The following is a 26,582-nucleotide window of genomic DNA, read 5'->3' as shown; positions in this document are numbered from 1 at the left end:
ACACTCTTGGAATGAGAGGATCCTGGGCCAGGTGTTACAATCACAACCTGCTGATGTCATAGCTCTTGACTCATGGCACCACTCTCCTCCTCTCAGCAGCTCCACGCACGATAGCTGTTCTTAATGAATTATGAGGATTGACACCAGTAATAGCACATTGCTTCCAAATCCCTATTTAATTGAAACACGATGCAGAGCTGAGAGGCACGAGGGGTGATAAATTGGAACATCCGTCTGGTAATGAAAATGCCATCTGTTGCTATGACGATCCTGAAGGGGCGGCAGAGAGCAAGGAAAGCCCCGATCAGGCTGGTCTCCAATCATCGTCGAAAAGGAAAAGTGGCTGTGGCATAGTGGGAGAGCAAGAAGAACAACCAGGAATTTCATGAAGAAACACAAAGCAGGTCTGAAAGGAGAGTCAAGAAGTGTAAAGAAGTCGGTGGAAATTGTTAAATAAGGAAATGAGTAAGAACAGAATAGGAAAGTAGAGCAGACGTCTGCATTTCATCTCTTCCACTCTTCCTGCTGCTGCTGTCTGTCCGTTGTCCCCCTTACACACATATATATATATATATATATATATATGTATATATATATATATATATATATATATATATATATATATATATATATCTGATGTATATACTGTACATCAGATGAGAAGTGAGATGAAGTCTGCACACAGGCTGATGTGGCCATGAGCTTTTTAAGGTCAGTGGTAAATCATAGTAGGAGGGCAGATGCTCTTCTTCTGTGATGGACTGTAATCAGTGTTCCTTCACTTACCTGTCGTTTTCTCTATTCCCCCTATATCACAAAGAGGCAGCAGCAGTGACAACAGCTTTCAATAGAGTGACAGCTTGATGAAAGTTGCGACATCACGGATCACTTGCAGCAAAGGTGGAATCAAACCCGTGTTGCTGCAGGGGGCCTTTGTCCCCGTGAAGTGCAAACTCAACCATGTGAGCTATCTGGCACCAGTGCTTTTAATATTTGAAGTATGAGAATGCTGGCACAAGGTGATGTCGATACAACACAGGACTTGGCAAGCCTTAGGCCCTCTCCATAATTTCCGTGTTCACAGAAAGAACGCATTTCGGGCTGTGTATACATTGGCAGATGATGACATTTACATCATGCAGACCATAGAGGAACGTTGTAGACTTGCAGACGTGGACAGTATGAGTTAGCCCTTAGGAGCATTCTAAGGTGTGCATGGCTTTGACATCTCCTTCACAAAATCAGAAGCAAATATGATTTTAAAAGAAGTTACATTTAAACTCGGCTGTTGTTACTTGAAGAAAAGCACACATAGTACCGACAACCAATCCTCTTATACAACAGATACTGTCTTCAAGAGAAACACACTTTTTCGTTGCATGTTTAGCTCACACATCCGTTTAAAGCATTCCATTGAGCCGAACACAAATATTTAACATCAAAATAAATGCCAAACTCTAACCTTAGACTTAAGTTAAACTCATTTGTAAACCTAACCCTAAAACAAAGTATTTTACATTTGTAAGAACCAACCAAAATGTCCTCACGAAGATAGGAATCAAAGTATGTTTCCAAAGTCTACAACAGACAAGTACGCACACGCACACGCACACACACACACACACACACACACACACACACACACACAAACAGGGTAGAGTCAGTATTGACACCATTAACACAACCAGTCACTCGTTGAGAAGATGAAATGAGTCTGTTCAGGCATGAGAGCATCGAGTTTGACCTATGGAGCTCAGAGACACGATCTGCTGCTTTCTCACTGGAAACAGGGATTTAATCACACGCACACATACACACACACACACGCCCTCCGATAACACACACGCACACGCGTGCACAAACACACACACACACACACAGTTGAATACAGGTTGTCTACTTACATCTTGTAAGACTACACCTTGTTCTCAATGCTGTCATTGTGGATTTCCTCTGAAAACCGTTCTGGGGCAGATCCAGATCATTTACCACATACTTGATTTTTATTTAGTGATTTCTGGAGTTTGTTGGGTGGAGGTGTGTGCACAGAGATTCAATATTGGTGCGTTGCTATATTTAGGGATTTTTCTGCCCGGTATATAATGTCTATATGTCTAGTATTTTCAAGTAGCCTTATGCTACTTTAATTGATTTATTTAATCTGTCTGTTGCTGTTGTCCTTCTGTGTTTAGAAATACTCCCTTCCCTCTATTAAACCAATACATAAAATATTCACGTTATTATTATGAAATACTTTATTCCCTTATACGGGTGTTTATCTTAGAGGTGCATTCAATGAACATCATGATTTGAGTTTCTTCTGCAAACAGTCCACTAACCAAATGCCTGCTTCTCCTGCCACCATGTTGTAATGGAAATACGCTTAATCTTTTTTCATGATTAATAAATTGATCATTCATACAAAAAGGTTCAGTAGTTCTCTTTTTAATATTGTAATTTGTAGTATATATCTTTGGAATAATAGAATGACATTTTTCATTTCAGATGTGTTTTTTTCCCCCTTCAGGAGTGGAGGGTAGAGGCTATCGGCTAAGTAATTGGCTATTGGCCTTTACATGCTTCAGACTATTGTTGGGACTACAGATGAAAATGTGCCTAATATGCACTGTCCCTGTAAAATAAATTAAATTGCTTTTAAAACTCCATCCTCAGTCGACTTTCATCTTTAAACCAACAAAAGGTAGATGCAGGTCCTGCAGAAAGTACTCTATGTCACATGTTTTTTTTTTTTTTTTTTTTAAAGAAAATTTCAATGTAGAGCTAAAACTTACCCGATCAAAGGTAACAAAAATCCATAAATGTTGGTTGGGACTTTCAGGTATGAGTGTGCATGTGCTGCAGTTTTTCCAACTTTTCTCTATCTGTCTCTATCATTCTCACAGCTCAGGATCCTTCTTCACCTGTGTTTCCTCTCCATTAGCAGCAAAGAGATCCCACTGTAAATGCCAGGTCTGACATCTGTGTGGGCGAGGCGAGGTGATGCCAACACCCATGTAAGGTGCTGATCTATCATGTCATGTTGTAAATGTCAGGCTGCTCATCTCACCAGGAATCTCTATGTCTTATACATACATATAGGAACGCTTGTAGGAAAAGAGGGATGAAAGGAGGGTCAGTGTGCACACCACCACAAAGCAAAGGTTAAGAGTAGCAGCTTCGAATGGAAATTTCTAATGGAAATCTGCAGCTGTTTAACGACAATACGAGGTTTGGTCTCCAGTGATTTACAAAAAATAAATGCTCACAGCTCAGAATATGACATCTTTATACATATATGTATACATATACATATTTATGTATATATATATATATATATATATATATATATATATATGTATATATATATATATATATATATATATATATATATGCATATATATATGTATATATATATATATATATATACATAGATTTATATGTATATTTATATTAGGGGGGATGTTCATACTTCATTGTGTGAGAACAGCCATGAATCATGCCAAAAGCTCCCCGTTGCCATGACAACAGCAGGGCCCCAGCACCTTCTAAAAATAAGATTGAGGCAGAAAAGATCAACGGGAGTTGCTGGGACATCCCTCTCCCTCCCAACAAACACACACATTCTCATATCTCTATCCATTTTAAAACTTTAAACCGTTAATCCCCAACCCCAATCTTAACCTAACCACAATTCGGTTAGCCCAACCTGACAATGGTCACTGGTCCTAAATAGTTAACAAATATAAGAACACACACACATACTATTACTATTACTACTACTAATAATACTAATCTCAGGACCCTGCATTGGCTTCCATTCATTTGGACAGTCGAAACAAAGCATTCTACCTAACCAGAACCATTTAATGACTAATCCTAACCTTAACCTAACCACAATTCAAACTGTAGCCCTAAGCTTAACCAAACTGCCTCATTTGGACCAGGTTTTGGTCTCCATGAGGACTACCTGGCAAGGACCGGTAGAGGTGACAAACGCACAAACAGCCTCCAGTCTACTGAGAGCTGAACATGAGTCAGCCTCAGTGAAAGTCGTCTCACTGCATGTGTGACTCATGCCTGCCAGTTTTAGCTGCATACAGCTGAAGGTGGAGAGTGGGAATAATAAGCAAGCACTGATCTTGTCTTCAGTTCTACCTGCACTGCATTAGCCTGCTTCTCAAGGTGTGGAAAACAAATATGGGTGCAAATTGTCAGATTATTCTGTAGGTTGGAAACATTCGGACGAGATGCTGCAGTGAATATTATCATCTTAAAGCTCTCGCGTGCGCTTTCATTTATTCTTGAATATAAAGAATGAGTCTGTTATAATTAAAAAGGAAAAAGAGACCTTGATTCAGATCACCATTGATTAAACGGGAGAATTCCTTCACCATCCAGTTTGTCATTTGAACACAAACTGAATCAGTCAAGCACTCACACACACACACACACACACACACACACACACACACACACACACACACACACACGATGCTACAGATTTTTCCATCAATCCAGTGTTTTTTTCACCCTGAAAGTGTAAAGACATGTGTGAACTGTAATAACATGAAATTGCCTTACCTTCATAAGAACAGACTCACTGAGCTTTTCTCTGTTGACAATCTTTATGGCGACTTTCTGACATGTGACACAGTGGATGCCAAGTTTCACCAGGCCTGAAACACAAAGAAATCACATTGTCACTTTAAATTGGAAGTGTTATTCGAGTGTTAATTGATAGGAGAGATAGCATGAAAAGGGCAGAGGACTGTATGGTCTGACAGATAGGTTACTAGGGGCGACGGTAGCTCAGTGGTAGAGCGACTCGAAGGTTGTGGGTTTGATACCCGGCTCCGCTAGTCCACATGCCGATGTGTCCTTGGGCAAGACACTTAACCCCATATGTATGAATGGGTAAGAAAGTAAAATGTGCAAGTGAATGGGTGAATGGCAAAACTGTAGTGTAAAGCAGTTTTGAGCAGTCATCAAGACCAGAAAAGTGCTATATAAATACATACCATGTACTGGGCACCACAAACACAACAACTGAACAGTTTTTTTTGATTCATAAAATCAGGATTTGCACAAAATAAGAACTTTTAGCACTCCCTTTCATCTTCAGAAATGATGCTCTTCCTCTGAAAAGAAAAATCCTGTATCCATCCCCATGAGTGGATCATTACAATCATTATAATGGCTTCTTTCTCTGTAACGCCTCACTCCTCCACAACATGTCATGGGTATAGTGTTTGCCTAATCCTACAGAGGCACAGGAAACATTACATTATTATTGTACCTGGTTTGTTCGTAATCAATATACAACAGATAATTGGAAATGACATCTATCAGGTTTGAGATGCCACCACATTTCTGTGTGAGACCGAACAACTTTTGCTCAAAATGAAATTTCCTCTAAAAAGGAGGAGTTTGACACAGTGGATGAAATCTGGTGGTGTGAGTCACAGACGGTGCTTGACATATTCACAGAGCAGGATTTAAAGAGAACACTGAAGCATTGAGAGAGTATTTCCTAAATTTCCCTAAGGTCAATAATGTGTCTCATGGCAGGAACACATCGATGTGTATCACAGCAATGTGGGGCTATTATGGACAAAGTCTTGGAACTTTTAATCACACCTTCTGTAATGCAATCATTTCTGATGTTTTTTCATTTCGTTTTTCATGAAGACAAGTCAGCTGTCCAAACATTAGTCGCTGCAGGTGAATTAACTGTTTTAATCACAGCTGCTCCAGGTCTCTTTACCCCAGATCCTCCTGACAGATTCTGGCCATGTCTGTTGAGGCTAAAGGAGTGAAGCAAATGTTCCCCACTGGTGATGAAATGTAACAAATTACAGCAGATATGTTTTTAAGACGTTCCATCTCTAACTACTGCTAACACTTAAAAAAAACAACCCCACTGGGTAAAGTGAAGCAGATGGTGGCACCAAAATTAAGCAATCATCGATCACATCATTTTTTTTGTTCATTATTTCACAGTTTCACATGTGGCCAATCAGAACGCTTGTTGTTTACGATGTAATGCTGTATATTTGTCAAATTACAGAATATAAGACCTGGTGAACAACAAATTTTAACATGCATTCTGTAACTCCCGAAGCCTCTTTTACGTTGTATTTTTGTGAGCTCTCCTGAAGCGACGCTATCCCTCTAACAGAAATGTCAACATGCAATAGCTTTATCTTATTAGAGCCACAATGTCTCCATCCATCTCTATCAAAGCTCTGACACCAGGGGAGTATGGTTTACTTTGTAGTGAAGGTCCATGAAATGTCACTGCACATATGCAGATCTTCATTACCGTAAGCTGCATATATATATTTCACAGAAGATGAGTGTCTCACTATTTGAAAGGTGATTTCCCTGTGGCAATTTCCCTCACAGAGGAAACAAGCAGAGCTGTGCACAGTGCGGCTGTTTGGGCCAATATGGCAGTCTGGGGGCTCTTTTATGTCTCCATTTAGAAACAAAAAAAGCATCTTGGGTGACATTTACCAGCGCTCATTGATCTTGTCAGAGCAGCTTGAAGAAGGCTGCGACTGCTTATAACAACAGCAGCCTCAAAAGGCCCATAAAGGCTGCTCCGTATGGAGGTGTGTGACGTGTGGAACTGAGGGTCTGATGAAGAAGATGGATGCAGACAAAGATCATTTAGTGGATGGAAATGAAGCTGAGCTAAAAGAGGACGCGACTTGTCAGGTGGACTCAAACAAACATGCTGTTATTGGTCTCTCTCTTATGTCATGTTTTAATAATCCAAAATGTGTTAACAAAGTTTTTACTCTCCACACAGATAACCAGCTACAGCTATGCAGGCATTCACAAGTAGCATGTAATGATGTGTCTACACTTTATACTTTTACTTGTGCCTCCATTTATCCATACATTTCTTTTAGCTTTTTAGTTCATAATACCATATAAAAAAAAAATGAAATACACTGATTACGGCACAGTCCTGTTTCCATCAATGTTCCTGCTCCATCGGCCCAGTGAAGGCTATAAGAGTGACAAATCTCCACTAAGAGCACATTCACACAGCTTCTCTCTCGCAATTACTCAGCGAACATGAAAATGTGGAACAGTTGTGTCCAAACGGACAGCTTTTGTGCTTCGGATCCAGTCCAGAATTAAATAATAATAATAATTATAATAACAATAATAACGGTACAATTTGTTGCACTTCCCAGTTACAACAAGGTCCTAAAGTAATAGTCTGACATTTTCACACTAACAAACATCCACTGTGCTGTGTTTCTAAAATAACTCGGCATAGATGAGCGAGTGAAAGCTTTCACACGTCATCTGGATCACCTCAGCTAGTGCATTGTAGGAGGCATTTTATAATAACGGAACAATGACGTACATTAAAGTTATGTTATGTTGAAGACAAATGTGGATCCAGGAAAGTGACCCTGTCACCTAAATAGTGTTGCTGCAGAGGCAATGTTGCCAATATATAACATGCAGAAATGAATGAGGAACATCTTCAATTATGGCAGAAATAAAATGACACTGTTAACACGTAATTATTATATTGCTGCTTTGCACCACAATTGCATTTGTTTACCCCGTTTCATTGTAAACGTGTCTTATTAATACTTTTGTCATATCTTATTAATCACAATGGGGGTGGCAAAATGAGGTCAGGAGAAGACAAATGAAAATAAAGCCTGTTTTCAGCAGCTAGTTTCGGATTAACATGTATATTCTCAACCAGAGCCCAAACTGTCTTTTAAATCAAATACCCTTTTTTTTTTTTGTCAATCTCGTGTTGTACAGATCTGACAATTGTCTAACATACAAAAAAAAAAGATCATTAAATATCATTTTTCAAAACTGTTCATTCACTGACTGATATTACAACAGAATCTCTTTTAAAATAAAACAAAAACATAAAAAATGATGAACATCTGTTTAGAAATCTCTCCTGAACTAAAATGCAGAACAACAACTGCACCTGTTTCACAGACAGGTGAAAATAGATGAGCATCAGTGAGCAGTGTACCCTGCGGATGGATAAACATTTACAAAGAATTCTAAATACAAATTAAAATATTGTGAGTACGATTTGTTCTTGATTTCTGTTGCCTCAATTAATGGCCTTCTGCACTTGAGAGTGTCCTGCCTTTGAACTTCCTCTGCTCCATCTCTGTGCTTTTGGGCTGAAAAAATTACTTTCCAAATCAGCAATTAAGTTTCTGATTAATTCCACTTAAGCTGCTAACTATCAGCTCAAATAAGTCAAACACTTCAAAACCCAGAGTGCATTGCTTTGGGAAATATCCAATCAGACAAACCTCGTATAAAATCCCTTGTGTAAACGCAAATTTTTGGGGGTAATTAAGCAGCTCTACATTTGGCTTCAAGTGAGATGTGAATACATGATACATACTGGCTCTGAATGGAGTCATGTGCCTCTGAGCTTTGGATTTCTTATGAGGTTGAAACTTTTTCTGTATCCATTTTTATTATTGTTAACGTAAAAAATGAGGAAAAAAGTAAAGAGAAAATTCAGGTCCAATAAAGTCCTGTCTCCTACATTAAAGGTTCAACAATGTAACAATGCATACGTTCTTTAAACATTATCTTAAGATCCTTTTCCTTTGTAATGGCTAATTAGAACCAACACACCAACTCATAATTATGTTGAAGAAATAACTACAGGAGCAACAACTCCCTGAGGGGTTTAATGAATTAGCTGAGCCAGTTGGGAAGCACTGACATATCTTCAATGGCTACATAATAATAATAATAATAATAATAATATAATGGTGGGCCACACAGTGTATTACACAGTGACAACAGCGTTGTCATCTTAACAAGGTCACCAACAGAAAAGGGGATTTCAAGCAAAAATGCTATTCAACTGGGGATTATCCAATGAGTAACTTTAATATACTGCTGTTGAGCAGTTTGAGGCCAAAATAAACTTATGTTCCATTACATTATGAACATATTCCATCCCTCAGGTTGTGTGGGAGTCAAAGCTAGACACTGAAGAGTAACATTCAGTTTTTACAAGCCAAATATCTGGAACAACCTCCCAGAAGAATCTGCAAGTCTGCTACAGCTCTTCTGCTTCTCCATTTAGGGGTCGCCACAGTGGATCAAATTCTTAAAACTCAGAGCTGAGGGCAGTTCTTTTTCTGCCAGAGCATTTTAATAATTTAGAGAACTATATTTTGCTGTGTGTTGCTGCTTCTCTATTCTTTATTTCACTCATTTTAATTCATTTTTTGAAACACAGAGTGCAATTATTTTTGCTTCGCTTGGCCTTTTTTCACCGGCATGTCTTTTGGCTTTAGGTAGAAATGTGACACGGACAACAAGAGGAAACACATCACCACACAGAGACAGACCATAAAAAACAAAATCATCATAGAATCCACTGTGGCAAACTTTTTCACTATTGACAGTTTGTTGGTTCACAAAGCAGCTGATGTCCCTATGGGTGAATCAACTGAGATGCTGCTGCCTTAAACTCACAGAGCTGATGGACAAGGTTGTTTCCTATCAAGCGTCTATAGAATTCTGTCATTTCAAGAATAACAGCTGCTACTTTACTTTTTAGTCCTTCGGTGCTCCAAGAATGACATGTCAGCTGTGTTGATGGATGCTGAGGGAGAACAATGGATATGAAGTTTCATGGAAACTAAGAAAAGGAAAAACTTTCCCCAGTAAAAAGACAAGTGTCTCGTGAAAAGAGAAAAATGTGTCAAAAACCCTGAAAAGACTGAATGTGGCACGAAAGTTGGCTGTCTGTTGTGTAGCATGGGGTAAATACATTAACAGAACTGAATTCAATAATTCACAACCAATTTCAGTTGGTCCTGATTCAAAACATTTGGGTAACTATGATGTGGATGAAGAATTTTCTCCACAGATAATGCAAAAAAAACAACTTGCATGGTGATCAGTGTTGTTTGGGTTATTTGGGTGATCTTTAGCAGTCGCACGCTTGTTTTTTGACTTTTTTGATATATTCCTCAACTATTGGAGACTGTAGACAGAACCACTCTCCACTGTGCATCAATGATCTTCAATGATCAGTGATCGTCCAGAGCCCAAAGCTTACGTGCACTCTAAGCACCGCCCACATCACAAAGAAAGACCGACAGCATCTGCCCTTCCTGCGTTAACTGCGGAAAGCCCATCTCCCCTCTCCCATAATAATTACATTCGACAGAGGGACGACTGAGAGCATCCTCAGCAGCGCCATCACAGCATGGTTTGGCAACTGCACTGCTGCACACCGAAAGACCCTGCAGCGGAGACTGTGAGGATGGCGGAAAAGAAAGATCACTGGGACCTCTCTTCCTTTCCTCTCTGACATCTACAATACTCGCTGCCTGCACAAGGCCACAAGCATTACGAAAGACACCACACATCCCCTCCCATGTACTTTTCTCCCTAATGCCATCAGGTAGAAGGTACTGCAGTATAACTGCCCGCACTTCCAGTATATAATAGGGAATAGTTTCTTTCCCCAAGCTGTCAGACTACTAAACAAAATATGACGCGTCCTTGCACATTGCATACTGCACTTTTACCTGCTGCTATTTTTTTTGGTATTTTTACTCTAAACTACCTCACTTACTTATAGATACTAGCACTCTGTAACAAGTTCCTGCACTGGATATGTCTGTCTGCACTGAATATGTCTGTCTGCACTGAATATGTCTGTCTTGCATTGTTTGTCTCCACTGTTCTACACTGTTGAATGTAGCACCAACTGATCCTGCTGAAACGCTGTTCCACTTCACTATGTACAGTATATTATGGTTGAAATGACCACTTCCACTTGTCTTGACTTGACCTGACTTGTATTTGGACAACATAAAACTCTTCAGGTTTAGTCAAAGGTTGTGTTATACAGTAACATCCCTGTACAAAGACTGAGAGAGGATAAAAGTAAACGTCTTATGATACTTATGCAGTAAATAGACATAACACTGGATAGTGATTGTGAGAAAACAAATAAAGGCTCTGGTAATATTTGCAAAGAAAAAAAAATGAAGATAACTCATCGTTCCATCTATCTATCCATCAATCCAACCAGGTTTGGTTCTCAGTGGTGGTGGCAGCAGCTCAAATCAAGTAATCCAGGCAATCTTCTCCAGAACAAAATTTTCCGCAAATTATGAGATATTCCAGTGCCAGATACATACTGTGGTTTCTCCAGTGTGTTTCCCCTACAGCCTCCTACTTGTTGGATATGCTCTAAATAAAAAGGAACGTACATTAAGCACCTCAACTCCTTTTCCACATAGGAGCAGTAGCTTTACTCAGAGCTCACTTTGATATCAGAGCTCCTTACTTACCTGAATAAATCAATGATGATCTTGTAAACCGGACTAAATGACATAGATTAAATCTACTTTAATACTGTGAAGAGGGAGCGCATTATCAGCTCAGGAGACAGCTTCTTTTTTTTTAAAGTCTGTTCAGTGTTTTTATGTGCAGAAATCTTTTTATTTAGGGTGCAGGGATCCTGTAACTGCAGGTCACACTCACCAACAACACTCCTCGTTCACATGCAGCAAATGAGATTCCATGCATGGCAGCGGCCCAACCAGTGGGAGAAATAGTGGTCCCTTCTAAATGGCACTTGCAATCCACAAACCCTGTGATTAGTGGATGATAGATATACTGTAGTTCATAAGCTTACAGTATAGGCAGCAGGAGATTTATGAGATTAGAACGGCTCCCTGAGGAGATTCACCTCACTGAGCCTGACAGATGGGGGGAAATTGACTGGAGAGCTATTTGGCTTAATAAACCAATTTTTTGTTCTGTATTCTCTCAAATCGTGTTTTACAATGAAACACCAACTCTCTCATTTCTCACTCCATACCTTGACTTAAAGAGAAATAGGGCAAAGAAGAAAACAGCGCTCATCACTCAACAGACAGGTGTGGAGCTCAGTGGGACCCTGATGGGAGTCTTTAGGGCTGTCAAGGAGTCGTCTACAGCTGTCCAACATGACTGATGTGCCCAACGCCTAGCGCATTTGAATCAGACCATGCACCAACCAAAACTGAGCTCTGGCCTAGTTACATCTCATCACAGAGACGGAGAAAATCATTTTCATTCACATTACAGACTCAAAAAGGAAGGAAAAGAGCAGGGACACTCTTACAAAGATACATCAACATTGTTCTAAAGTAATATACCAAATACCCAACTAATAAATGTATAACAATGTACATTTCATGGGTATGTATTGGTCATTTAAGGGTATTCCAAAAGGTAAGAAGGACTAGGTGAGGTATAATCTGCCAATATTACTTTCATGAAGTGATGTTGAGGCAGAAAAAAGCATTTAGGTTCCAAGGTAGGTGCTGCAATCTCTTTTTGGCAAGTGCAAAAGAGAATTTGTATGGTTTGTATTTCCACCTCAAACATATTTAAATTGATAAAAAAAAAAAAGAAGAAAAAACTGGACTGGATTGGTTGAATGTACTTAGCTTCTACAAATAATATCTGCCACACTGAACAGGAACAAACAGCGATATAAATGCTTAATTAAAATAAATTACATACACAAAGTCACTCACCTTGCATTGAATCTACTTTCTGTCTGACCTCAACAGGTCCAGGCAAATTAAAGTAGGCGCCAAGCACAGTACAGTTCAATCTATAGTAGTGTTCTTGATGTTGTTGATGTTAATATACATAAGTATTTTAAAGTATTTTTTCAAACACAACAATACATGATACAAAACACGAAGGCATTTTCATCATCTCAATAACAGCTCCACACATAGAGATTACATATATACTTCAATCCCTGCCCTCACATCAAGCAAAAAGACACTGATTAGGACAGAAATCAGCACTGTAATCGCCCACCAAGATCTTGGTCATTTGATTTCACCCTCCTTTGATCCAACTCATCATCTGAGTCAAGATCTCTGTAACATTGATTAACTGCTGCTTCTGGTTTACCAGCAAGGTTGAGAGGTACGTGGTCATAGGCTGAGGCTAATGAGATCACATAGACAGAAATGAGCCTGAACATTGATTTAATACCATGAATTAAGCATCAAAACGCTGTGAGGCTGTCCCACTCGGCGTTCCAGACCCGTGAAGAATGATTGGATTTGAAATGATCAAGGTCTAACTGAGCAGCTGTGTCTTTTCTTCTTTTCAATACATCTTCAGCCAGCTACGTTTTTAAGGGGGATTTTTAAAACCGCACAAAGCCAACCACAATTTAATATACAGTATTGTCTAATAACCAACAAGAGAGAGAGAGAGATAATGCTGCTACTATGCAACTGCAACAAAACCAATACTTCTCCAGTGCCGTATTTCTTGCACTTGATGATGCTCGTGCTAAACCACTTGACCAGAGCTGTGAGGGTTCACTTGCACTTGTTGCCTGAACTGACCTGTTTAGACCCATGAGATGATCTGGTCTTGGATAGTTTGAAAAGAGAGGGCCTGTTACTGTAAGACCTCTAACTCCAGACAGACCCAGACTATTGTTGTAATAAACAGGGGTCAAATAGAGAATATTTTATTCTGAATAGCTCATACATGGTGTCATCTAAAAAGACTTCCATGACAACAATACAGGTCCCGTTGAACACGACACAAGGTGGACTAAGTGGTTGCATGTCACAGCTGATCTGCTGCGTTTCTCTTCCTGGTGTGTTCTGACGCGTACACACACACACACACATACACACATTCATACTCCTGTTGAACTACTGATGCAGTAGGGACCACTCAAAACACGCACCAACTCCCCTTTACAACAACGACACATGTTAGTGTGTAATGTAATAATGTTTGTGCACACAAGATATAAATATCACTTTCAGAGACTTAATGGCCTCCCTTTTTCTTGTGATTGGTGTGTGTGAGTGTGTGAGTGTGTGAGTGTGTGTGACTAAAGTGATCTTTATGCACAGGGTTCCTGTGATTGTCAGAGGCAACATGAACTGATGGAATTCAGAGCTTCCTACACTGACTGCCACAAAATGATTTTTGTTCAATGTATTGTTCTGTTCTGTTCATCTCCCTGCCCGTGCAGCTCTCTCTCTCTCTCCCTTTACACACACACACACACACACACACACACACACACACGACAGCTGATCTATCTGCCCTTGTTCTCCGTGTTCAGTGTGTGCAGCCTATATCAAATCATTCTAAGAAAAAGTGTGATATTCAGCACAGAGAAGACAGTGCCAAAGTGTCTGGGTTTGCAAGTTAGGTAGATAACATTGGCATCTTTTTCTATTGCTGAACCCAGGCATGGCACAGTAATAACATTATCTTCATCTCTGTTGTCTATTGATTATCTAACCAGTGAAACAATGTCACTGCATTTTGTTTCTATGCTATATTTCATTCATAAATACATATAGATGTAACACCAACAACTACATCCTAAAGGAAACACTGTGCAAGAATATGTTGGTCTGTTATAACCATAACATACCAGCATAAAACAAGAGTTTCACACAACAATTTCTCAAGAAAATAATAATTTGATTGGGGATATGTCGAATTTCCCAGGGACCCATGTTCATAAAACTCGGCTCATTACAGAGCTGCATGTGAGAGGAACGACTGAACACTATGGAAAGAGACAAGGAGGACACGAGAGGTGCTTACCTAATTTTCACATTGCCATGTTGAGAGAGGGAAGGCAGCCGTCCAATCAGCAGAGAGCATGAGGAGAGAGCAGGAAAGAGGAGACCAATGGTTAGCTGTGAGGACGGAGTTCTACCAGGCAACAGATGAAAATAACACAAGCTCGGTTTAGCACAGTTTCAACGACAGTAAATCCAGTCTATTTTTCTCTTTGGACCTTTGCGCTAATTTCAATTTGCTCTTTGATCAACACACACACACAGTAACTATGTCAAGGTTAGTCTCCCCTCCTCCATCATTACACTCCCCACTGCTCACCCTTTCCCCTGACAGTATGAATCCTATTGAACTATTCAATATGATTTACCTTCCGTGTTCATTTTTTTCAAAATCTTGACAAAAAAACAGCTCCACTTTTTTTCTTTAACAGGGTAATGAATAAAAACAGCTCCTGCTTCTTCTTTTTTTACTACTCTTTTCTATTTCATCAGCGTGTAGGAAGAGGGGGAGGAGAAGAAGAAGAAGAGGGAGGCCAAGAAAGCAGGTCAAGGCTCCAGAGGAGGAGACAGAAAGACAGAGAGTATTGTGAAGTGAAAACACTTGATGTTCAGGTCATGAAGCAGACACAAATCAATGTGACTGCTTAAAATGTATGTTAATGCAGGTGTTTCATTTGCTTCACTTCATCAACATGTAACCTTAGAGCTGATGAATACATGAATAAGTACGTCATTAATTAAGAGTCCCATATTCAAAATACTGTCTTTTTTTGTCTTTTTACATTTTAAAATCAATTTGGAGCACGACCTACAGACGGACCTTAAAGTTTCTAATGCATTGATTCTGTCTTTAAACATGCAGCTTTGTGGAAGAGTAGCACTAAATTGCTGGAGTAAAAAAATATTGTTTTTCAAACAAACAGACAACAGTGTGCATAACGATATGCTATATATTCATGTATACTGGGTATGTGTGTGTTAACATGTAAATATGGATGTGTGCATATGACAAGTCATTCTCCCTTATGTGCATTTTCACAACAGTTAAATGGATAAAAGATGAAAAGAATGATGGGGGTGGGGCCAATATAATAAATAGGGAATGAAAGAGGGAGAGGGTAAACAGAAGAGAGACGAGATATATGGAACAGGTTTGTAATTTATTTTATTACGTACGCTGAGGTAAAATAACTAATGTAGTCAAACGCAACAGCTCATCAAAAAACTGCTTCATTTTAGTATCTTATAAAGTTCTGGTCTTTTTTTAATGTCCTTTCCTTGACATTTATGTCGTTGTCGAACACAGGGGGTGAAGTTATAGCTTTTGAATACATTTATTTTAAAAATGATTATATTTTTTTTTATCGGAAATCTAAATATGCAAATACACTGTATAACTTGCAGGACATGAACACATGGAGAGTTGCAGCCGTACGGCTCCTTCTGCTGTTTCTGCTGCTGCTGACTGTAATAAAGTCAGAGAAAAAGTGTGTGCGAGCGCCTTCAAAAGCCTGCTGTGCACAACTTAGTTCCCCACAGAGGGAGCTATTAAAGAGGAGGCCAAAGGCCACCCACGAACACATAAACACTGTGATGTTGTGAGGGGTCCAGCACATCTCTCGCATTCACTGCAGACAGCAAAGACACACTTTTAATCTCAAGTTCTGAGAAAAGAAGATTACAAACCCAGTAAAAAAAAGGCAGTTTGGGTTTGTTTTGGTCCTTAAACATATTGGTCCTACTTGGCCTATTTTCCCACCCAAATGTGCACGACACAATACTTCAGCAAAGAGCATGTGTTAATGTAAATTTGAAAGTTAATTATTTACAAGGAACAAAGCATATTGATGAACATATCAATGTAAATATGCCAGAAGAGCCAAAAGGCTACTTTACTTTACATCTTCCACAGTCACAGTCTTTTCCACAGTTATCAGTTAAATGGTCACGACTCACAAACCTGTGCCATCAGAAGGAAATCTTGCTATGACAGCAGAACAGCAACACTTCCAGGTTGTCACCGTAATGGTTTCAGTTTTATGTTACTCTTAGGATTGAGGGTGAGGCAGCAACACAGAGTAGTCAACTCTCAAAAGAGAGAGAGAGAGTGAGAGAGAGCAGGGGACAAAACCAGATCTGAGCAGGATGAGAAGAGATACTAGTTGGCGAGACACGTCCGACAATATAGTGTGTTGACAGCCCAGTGAAATTAAAAATCTGTTTCAGGGGAAGCATTGAGCTTTTTCCAAGATTAATAATCACCAAATGGAAAACAACTGCTGTCAGGAGAGAGGAAACGTGTTGAACTGTAGAACATGGCAAAACTAAATCCCTTCAGTCAAATCAGTGTAAAATGTTAAAGATTTTTTTTTATTTATATCGCCGTGAATATTGGAGCAAACAAAAAAAGAATTCTGATACTTGAAATCAGGATAGAGAGTTGTCCCTATAGTGGCAACATAATGGCAGATTTTGAGCCAGGCATGAAACTGGCTGAACAGACAGGTAGGACAACGCATTTCCTGTTCCTACTCGTGGTCAGCATGATGATGGTGGTTTCAACCCAACTGATGAGCAGGTGATTTTCAATTAAAATATGTCAGCCCTCCTTCTGTGGTCTTCAATTGCTTATGCATAGCAGGCTGTTACTTCCACCTGAATCCTCATTTTCCTTTCATGTTCTTCACTGTGAATGAATGTTATGAATAATTTCATATCCTGTTGTGGCCCACTGGTGATTATTTCCAATACTCTAACCACACTGATAGTCAATTACATTCAATAACCTGAGATAGTCTTGTAATCTAATAACATTCCTGACCCCTTTTCTCAATGAAGTCAAAGTGCGGTGCACTGTTTTACAGCACTCACAAATTAAAAGAATGAGGGCATGTTTTAATTTACAACTGACTGTAATTTAATATAATGGCAAACACAGTTAAACCTTTAACACCAAATCCTCAAAATGTCTAGACTTCTTTTTTTTCCTGTGTTAATGTTAACCATAAAAGAGCCAGAAAATGTCCTGTGAGCATGTTAAACTAGTGTATTAACAATTTAAAATCAAGAAAAACCAAAGTTGTACACAAACAACTGTTAAATTAGAATTTATAAACATTTATATTTAAAATAAAGTTTTTTGAGTCTTTGTGTCAATGTGTAAAAACAGGCCAAAAAATGCAAACTATGTAGGTGTTTCCAACTCTCTCCTCTCTGGTGACAAAGATGCTGATTCTCTGGCTTCCTGCAAAAGCGTGAGTTAAATTACAGATAGCACAAACTGTCGTGCTCTGAAAATGGCTGGTAGCCAATGAGTTAATGGGTATTGTCAAATAATATAGAAAACTGTGCTAAAATATGGAAAAATAGGAATGATTGTCATGTTTCATCTGCATATTTTTGTGTTTTGGAATCATAGATCTTTGTCCAGAACATACTATGTTACGTTTGTACATCCACCACCAGAAAGGACCTGTATGTGGAATCATAGAAATTCCCACTCTTACTTTCAACTGCTCTGATTTACATATTTAGTTGTGAGGCTGTAAACCTATTTCAGAATATTTGACTTCTATTATGCAGAAAGGTTATTGTAGAATTTGTTATGAATAATGCCAAAACAACCTTTTATTCAGTCTAAGTGTCATTGAGCAATATATTCAGCTCTTCTGCTGTTACAGCAGACAACATGCTCTAATACCATAATGGCTCTCTAATGACAGATAATGGCAGAGTTAGGTGCAAATGGTCGTAAGAGGAAGACTCCACAGACCCTAGCTCTCGCACTAATCCAACTATCCAATTTTTTATCTTCACAGAACAGCTTCACCAATGTCCCGCACAACATCAAGTCAACATAATGATTTAAAGGGTAATGTCTCATGGCTGTTCATACCTGCTTAACCAGACTTACATCATAGAGCAAGAACATAATATTCAGATCACAAAGTAGGAATTAAACAGTATCACGACACAAATGGAGTTACACCGTTTTAATGAAAAGATGAACAGACTTTCATAAGTAAAATTGAAGCAACACAAAATTAGCACTGGGCAGAGCTAAAGATAAAGGCCTGAGCCAACTAAGAATGAAATGTGGTGCCGTAGGGCTGATGATCAGAGACAGTGATGAGCGTGACAGTTGCTTGTAATTTTCTGTTGCACTCTGTTCCTTTTATTTCAATTCACCTTCAATTTTGTTCTTGACCTTGCGAACGTCACCCTGGGATTAAGTTTCTATTTGTGTCACAGCTGTGTTGACAAAAACAATAACCAGCTAACAGCAAACAAAATCACCCCCAAAAAACGTAATCTATTGTACCCAAAGCCAATCTCAGCCAAAAATCACAGTAATAATCAGAGAAGTTAATTAATGATCTAGTTTAAAAAGCACAGCTGAAGCACAATTCTTAAAAACCAGATTGACTTATTGAACATAAATCCACTTCACATGTAACCCCTGTTGTGGGTGAAATATTCAGCCCCGCAGCAAAACTTCCACTTTCATTGCCTCAAGTTGGAGCATTGTAATTAATCTCTGACTGCTTTATCACCTTCTCCAGAGAGCCTGTCTGTGCTCAGCTCTGCCAGCCGGCCCCGGTTCCTCACCCACACATATGCACAAAAGCACACACGCACACACGCACACACACACACACACACACACATACACACAAAAAACACATCCCCCACACACCCCACACACATTTCCTGTGCAAATTAATTTCCAACATGACTCCGACCTGACTTGGCTCGCCTGTCAGGCCACAGCTGTTAATGAGCCCTGATGTCTTGCTCACAAAAGCACAGCAGATACTAATATAGCTATGACACACGAGCGACCTCCAACTCCCTGAACAACACACACACACACACACACACACAAAGATGATAATATTGAGCACTGGGGGGGATCAGTGGGTCTGTCAAAGTTAACGGGAGCTTTACTTCAGGCCCTGCTGGAGGCTGCAGGTGAAACTCTGCATGTCATCATTCCAAATGAATGCATCATACAATATGCAGGGAATTACTTTTCTCATCACTTTCACTGTTACCTGTGCAATCACACACGAGCCATGGGTATGCAGTAAAAAAAGGGTACTTTTCACACCTCATCTCTACACCAGAAGAACACATTTATTCATGTATTAAATGGGCTATTGTTTTATACATGAGTTTCATATAATCTTGGCTTTTAGAAATATTATAATCCAATCTAATATTCCCACATATCAAAGGTCAACAGACATAGTACAGTGTTGGTCCTATAGCACAGTAATGTATGCTGGTGTCGGTACTAAAGACTGTGTTTTAGTCACAACAGCATGACCTGACATGTTTTTGTCACCACTTGTGATTTCACCTTGGACTTTTTTACCTTTTTTAAAGGGGCAGCAAGGGCTGGGTCTACAGCTATGACCTAGAAACCAAAGAGAATCATGATGAAGACTGTGATCAGAATGTCTCCCACTCCCCCACTGTGATATGTTTGGGGAAAGAACTTGTAGCATTAACATGCTGTGGTGTGATTTCAACGAGGATTTTCTACATCATGTCTTTACACACTCACTAACACAATCATCTGCACCAACTCAAAGTCTGGAGACCTGTATTTAGGTATCGTACACTGACTGTATTAGGTATGGAAGCGCATTGCATTCATTTGGAAAAAAAAAAAATCAGTTTTTCTGAGTAATTAATTTTCCTGTTTTTCTGTCTAATGTTTTTTCCTGTTTTTCGGAGTAATTTTTTTTCTGAATTATCGAGAACTCTCACGAGAACCTCCAACCTGCAAGTGACTCCCATATTTTCAGCAGTCTGCTGATGGTCTCTTGAGTCACCACGTAGCCAGCCTGAATGCACTTCAAATGCATCATCTTGTATCCATGGTGCATGCCATATCTGTCCAGCTGATCCTGGAGAAACATTGCTATGTCTAGCAGATCTGAATGAGGTTTCCTTCTGAAAGACCGCAAAGTCCTCAGGTGCCTGTGTAAAGTCGACAAACTAATGGTGATACCATCTATGTGACTTAAGGACAGATCAAAGTAAAACTTGATTAAACTAAACAGGCTGTCCATGTTGTTATAAATCAAACTCTCAATAAAGGAATGAATGTGTTAATTGTTTCAAATGTGCTCTAAACTCAGAAAAAAGAAATTCAGTAAATCAGAAAAAAATTAACCTGAAAAACCAACCATGAAAAAAAATTACTCTGAAAAACAGAAAAAAAAATTACTTTGAAAAACAGACCAAAAAATAAATTACTCCAAAAAACAAAAATAATTACTCCGAAAATCAAACCAAATTTTTTTTGCGCTTCACTTATTAGGGCTGTCACTTTTTTTTTTTTTTATCCAATATTTGGATATTCAGATTCAAATAAGAAATGAATAAATAAATAAATAAATAAAATTTTTACCTAAAATATCTTTTGGGATTTTGATGATAACCATAAATAGTCGCTATCTTTCAGTTGTTGCTTACTGATCAATGGGAACTCTGGGTAAACATTCAGATGTTCTACTGTAATGTAAATTGTGCAGCAAACAAGCTAGAGCAAATAATATACAACAATTTCACAGACTTAGTTTCGGAGTCTTTATGTTTTTACCCTGATAGCACAACTACATGTGGTTCACCTGTGTGGCTAAGAAGATGCTAGTGAGCTTGGTCATGTGATCATGCAGGCCCACGAGTGGTCATGTGACACTAAATCCTGCTCACTGCTGCAGCTTGGAGGGCTTCTGCTGCACACGTTCAGCAAATCTGTGGACTTGGTCATGTCAATTTGAATAGCTCTAAAACAACAATCACAACATTATCTGGGATGATAAAGTATATCTTGCCCACGTCTAGTTCAAATTCAAACCAAATATCTTCAAATAAAATAGCATGCCACGTAATATTTGTTGGAATTAGATTTTTGGAAAAAGTGACAGCCGTAGATTGCATACGTGGAGAATGTTGTGCTTGTTTCTGCTGCTCTAGTGGATTTCTTCACTTAAAATAGTCGGGGCAAAATCGATCCAGACCTTGCTGTTTGCTTTGCATCATATGCATATTTTTCCTGTTCTATTTGTTTTTAAATAACACTGGCAGTCCCTCGTGAGGGAGAAACCAAAACAAAACAAAAAAAGCTGCTTCAAATAGACCTTTATGTTTGCATAATAACAAGTTGAAACTCAAAGCCCAATCTTCTTAACATATCCAAATAAACTACACATCACTGAGAGAAATTCCCAGTTTCCTCCCAGTATCTGGTCGTGTTTGACTCAGTAAGCAGGCTCATGTCTGCATCTCCTGGAGCAGCTCTGTAGCTCAGCGAGCTGAGCTGGCATCCTGCTGTTGTGACCCAAATACAAGCTTACTGCCTGTCTGCCAGCTGCTCTGCTCTGATTGGCTGCATAGAGACATGGAAGAGACGAAGAAAGAAGGGGGTGGACAGAGACGTTCAGAATATCTGTCCAATCCTTCAGTATTTGGTAGGTTGTTAAACATGTTTAAAATAATGTTGCAGTTCAACTTCACAGGAGATGAAATAAAAAAAAAAAATCATTAGCATTTTTACTTTTTTTTTTAAATGTTGTTTTGGAGAGTTCCAAAAAGATCAGAGAGCCAACATTTGACATTTGATTTTAATATCAAAGTAAATCTTTTCTTGTGGGGTTTTATGCTTGCCAAAAAATAAACAAGACAAGGCTTAAACCTCACAGCTTCAGATATCACCATGTCGTTGGATTTATACTCCTGTCACAAACTCACTCACACACTCACAACAGCTGGAGTCAATCAGACAAACTCTTACCTCCTCTTCAGTCACAGTCATGTTACTGCTGCATAACACAATCAGCTAAAGAACATTATAAATACATGATATCAGAAAGCAGGTTAGGGCAAACCTATTTAAGTAGGCCAGTCTAAACAATGTAATCCCTAACACTAACCCTCACCAGTCACCAGCCTACACTTAACATTAACCGAACCACAATTCAAACCTTAGCCCTAAACTTAACAAGTTCCTCATTCCATTAGGACTACTGCTCTTTAGTAAAGGTCCTAAAGAGGTAACAAATACAAGTACACACACCAAACTCAGAGGCTGGTTATACATGTACAGTTCTGTGTTGACACTGCAGATCCCCACGGCTACAGACCTACCGAGTCCAACAGCTGCTCAGAGTCCAGTATTCACAGTGTCACTGAGCCCGACAAGGTGTCAGTGACAATGAAGTGACGATCAACACTGACAAAATCCATGCTCTCACTAGAACACACAAGCACACGGGCACACACACAAATAACACTTTCATTCAACACCAAACCATCTGAGCCACAGAGCTTACAAAGGAGTTTCAATCGATATGACAAAGAACTCACAGATAGAGAGAGAGTATGTGAGAGAGAGTAATGGAGCTCAGAGAGGATGAGTCCAGCACTGAAAAACAACAAGCATCTCATAGTCAAATCAAATACAATAACACAATAATTAAAACACAATATTTTAATTGTATAGCCTAAATTCACAAATCGCATATACCCTCAGTTCACTTATACCCCCCAAAAAAACACTTAACAGGGGAAAAAAATGGAAGACAGAGGAGGGATCCCTCATCCAGGGTGGACAGACACATGCACAAATGTACACAGCTGTGAAAATAATTATGGTATGTGATCATGTATTACAGTAAACAAATAGTACTAATAATAACAGTGGTACCAAGTGTGGAAATATGGTTGACAGTTCTGGTGATAGAAGAGCAATCCGACAAGAACTGCACAACACATCTAGACTGAATCATCCTCACAATATCAAAATACTGCTTGAATTGCAATACATGTAAATTGTTCCTTGTGCTAGATTTGTTTGGCCATGATGTTGGAAATGACAAAATTTCACTCGTTACGTTTATTTATTTTTTCAGTGTCTGAAAATCCTACTTACGGTCTGGACATAGTTTACTTAAGTATTTGTTTATTTGTCGCAAGGCAAACCGCCATCTCAATATTTAACAATGTTTCCTTGTACCATTCAGCCCTAATTCTAGCCCCAGCTGAGCCCAAAGTCAACTTACTTTGAATCTTGTAACTCTCCTCAAGGCCTCACTCTGCTGAATTCACTGGAAAAGGTGCCGTTAGTGCGCAGCTTTTGTGAGAGAATAATATGACTCTGAAACATGAGTTTGTGCCTCTGATCATGCAACTACATTGCAACATGTTATGGATTGGAGTGAGCAAAATGTGTTAAGCATTACTGAGCAATGTTTCCATAGTAACGTTTCAATGCATATCCACTCACATACTAATCACTCTGCTAATTTAAAAATGTAAAAATTTTTTTTACATTTTAGAGTGTTAAGTGATAAAACAGTATGCACACACTGGGGTTGTAAATGCATCCAATACACATGCTGTGGAGGCAAAGCACTTTTTATTCACCACTTTCTCACACACACACACGGTAAATGTGCCTTTCTGCCAGAGGCTGCAGAGGTGATTCCTGAGCTCCCTACACGATGTCTTCAGAAAGTATTTTTAGCTCGCTCTTTCATACACAGTCCCTTTCCTCCTGACACATCACCCTTTCAAATGCCCAGCCAGTGCTCAGGCTTGAGAGCTTTATTCATATCGTCTCCATTACCACATTTCCCTCTGTGCATCTTTTGTTTTCTCCTTTTTGTAAGACAAAAGCTTTCCCCTTTCCCTCCACCCCCAACGGCCCATTGTTTCCTGTGCTTTTGCTCAGCGGTGACAGTTGAAGGCTTAACAGGGCTCATTTGTCAAGGTCAACAAGAACACATTCACCTGGCAGAACTATACTAGAGCATTTAAATGATTAATGCAGGATTACTTGTTATTGTGTAATTTGTGAACAGTTGAATTAGTTGACTGTTGTGGCTTTGTGGACATTTGATGTTATTAAAAGTTTTAGATAAAGGATACTGTGGACCCTTTGACAGCGCTGATAGTAAGAGCAATAGGGAGATCATTTCCTGGAAAATATCTAGCCTTTTTTGAGTGAACAGTATAAGTTGGTTTTTAAATAAAAATAAAATAGAAATCAGAAAAGAAATAATGAATCCCAAAAAACTAGCTGATTTTTGGATTAAAAACCATTCAACAATTAGCTTCTGGTTACATAGATGTAAACCATTCAGGAATATCTTTTCATAGGAATTCAACACAAGAAGCCTAATGTCTGAGGGAGAATCCAATCAATGGCTAAGCTCAGCATATTTCAGTTTGAGAGAGGGTGAAATATCTGAGAAAAACAAAGAACATGATGAGAGAGAGGAGGACGAGGAGGAGGAGGGATTTCAGTGAATTGCCACAGTCTCCATGGTTTCTGCCTGCTGTTTGTGAGGAATGTGCGGTTTGTGTCGGGGTGTAGGCGGCGTCACCGCCACTATTGCCGCCGCCGCCCCGACACACTGCAGCTCACAATGACATCACTGACAGCAAGCGCATCACAACCGTGAGCATTTTTTTTATCATGATACTCAACAGTAAATGATATCATAAACCTGGAATGATCCAGATAATCCAATCCAACTTTATTTGTTAAGCACTTTAAACAAACCACAATGGACCAAAGTGCTGTACAGAATAAATAAAAGGCATAATAAGTAAAAGGTTCAAAATGAGATAAAACTGCTTAAAATAAATTAAAATCATAAAAACACAATAAGAAATAGCAGCCATACAATAAAAAAAAACAATCAATTCTATTCAAATTAAAATAAGTAAAATAAATAAAAATCAACGTCTCATGAAGTGTCAAATGACTTCATCTAGGACTGGACAATATCACCAACAACAGGCAATATCAATAATTATCAATAAATGTCAATGACAAATATGAGGCAACAAATTCATATAAACTATACGATCTGTCTCAAACTAGGGTTGCACAGTGTATATTATATTGATATCATGTGTATTGAACGTTTGATATATTAATATTGAAGAAAATTATGTTGTGATATATTGTGTTATTGAATTATTGCCCAGCACTAACTATATTGCTGCAAAGTATACAGTTAGGGTTAATGCACCCACAAAGTCAAATTGCATATCTGATTTTATTCTATTTTATTTCTGAATTTAGCACAGAAAAAAAACCAATCCCGTCCACACAAACGCTGCAGTGATACAACCCGAACCATAAATGTCACACTCGTTCCTCCCCTCTCAATCATGTCTGTCTGCAGACCAGGTCATCACAGGCACAGACTGCAATTCTAAGAGAACATTTGACATTTGATCTGTTAATTATGACTCTGCAGCACCATGTCCAGAGGCCAGGAAGCCGTGTTCTTTAATGTGTTGACTTTATGTAACAAAAGCAGGCGCTGGAACAACTCAGGCACACCAGCCGATGAGCAAGGGAATGACTGGTATGATGTAACTTCCACTTTGTGAGCATGCAAAGGATATGGTGAAGAATGGGGGGAGAGGAGAGGATACGGTATATATGTGGGACAGAAAAAGAGGACATTGAAATGAGGACTTGTCTTCACCCGCTCATCCTTGGGATTGTCTGATCAACGGTTATCTGATTGCAGCTTTTCCCACAGCCGAGGATGAAGGGAGAAGCACTTTAACTGAACAACACGACATGACAAATATAGACAGACGAACAGAGAAAGGGTTAGGGAAGGAGACGGGGTAGGAGGAAGGAGGGAAACGAGGAAAAAAAAAACAACAGGAGGAAAGGATTGGAGAGAAGACTAGAGGAAACAAGTGCAGTGAACCACATTATGCCTTCATGTGCCATACGGGTCCCTGTGTGTCCTGCAGAAAAGAGTCAGTGTGGACATCTGAAGTTTTATTACTATTAATAATTAGAATTATTATTAGCAGTAGTAGTAATTCATGTGTCTCTCTGTCTGACAGGAATCTATTTGCTAAAAAGGTTCAGTGACACAGAGCCAGAATGTGAGACGACCAATTTAC

General features: G+C 39.1%; 1 protein-coding gene across 14 annotated transcripts in view; it reads right to left on the bottom strand.

Moving 5' to 3' along the window:
- Nucleotides 1–26,582, bottom strand: part of LOC131459314 (serine/threonine-protein kinase BRSK2-like) — a 91,740-nt gene that overhangs the window by 35,083 nt on the left and 30,075 nt on the right. For all 14 annotated transcript variants that reach the window (XM_058628987.1, XM_058628989.1, XM_058628996.1 and 11 more), the window contains exon 2: nt 4,582–4,676. In XM_058628987.1, coding sequence (XP_058484970.1) covers nt 4,582–4,676 — 95 coding nt within the window. The remainder of the gene's footprint in view (nt 1–4,581; nt 4,677–26,582) is intronic.

The sequence above is a fragment of the Solea solea genome, chromosome 5 (assembly GCF_958295425.1).
Source record: "Solea solea chromosome 5, fSolSol10.1, whole genome shotgun sequence".
NCBI classification, from domain to species: domain Eukaryota; kingdom Metazoa; phylum Chordata; class Actinopteri; order Pleuronectiformes; family Soleidae; genus Solea; species Solea solea.
The sequence above is the reverse complement of the archived record's forward strand: the minus strand, read 5'-3'. Positions and strand labels throughout refer to the sequence as shown.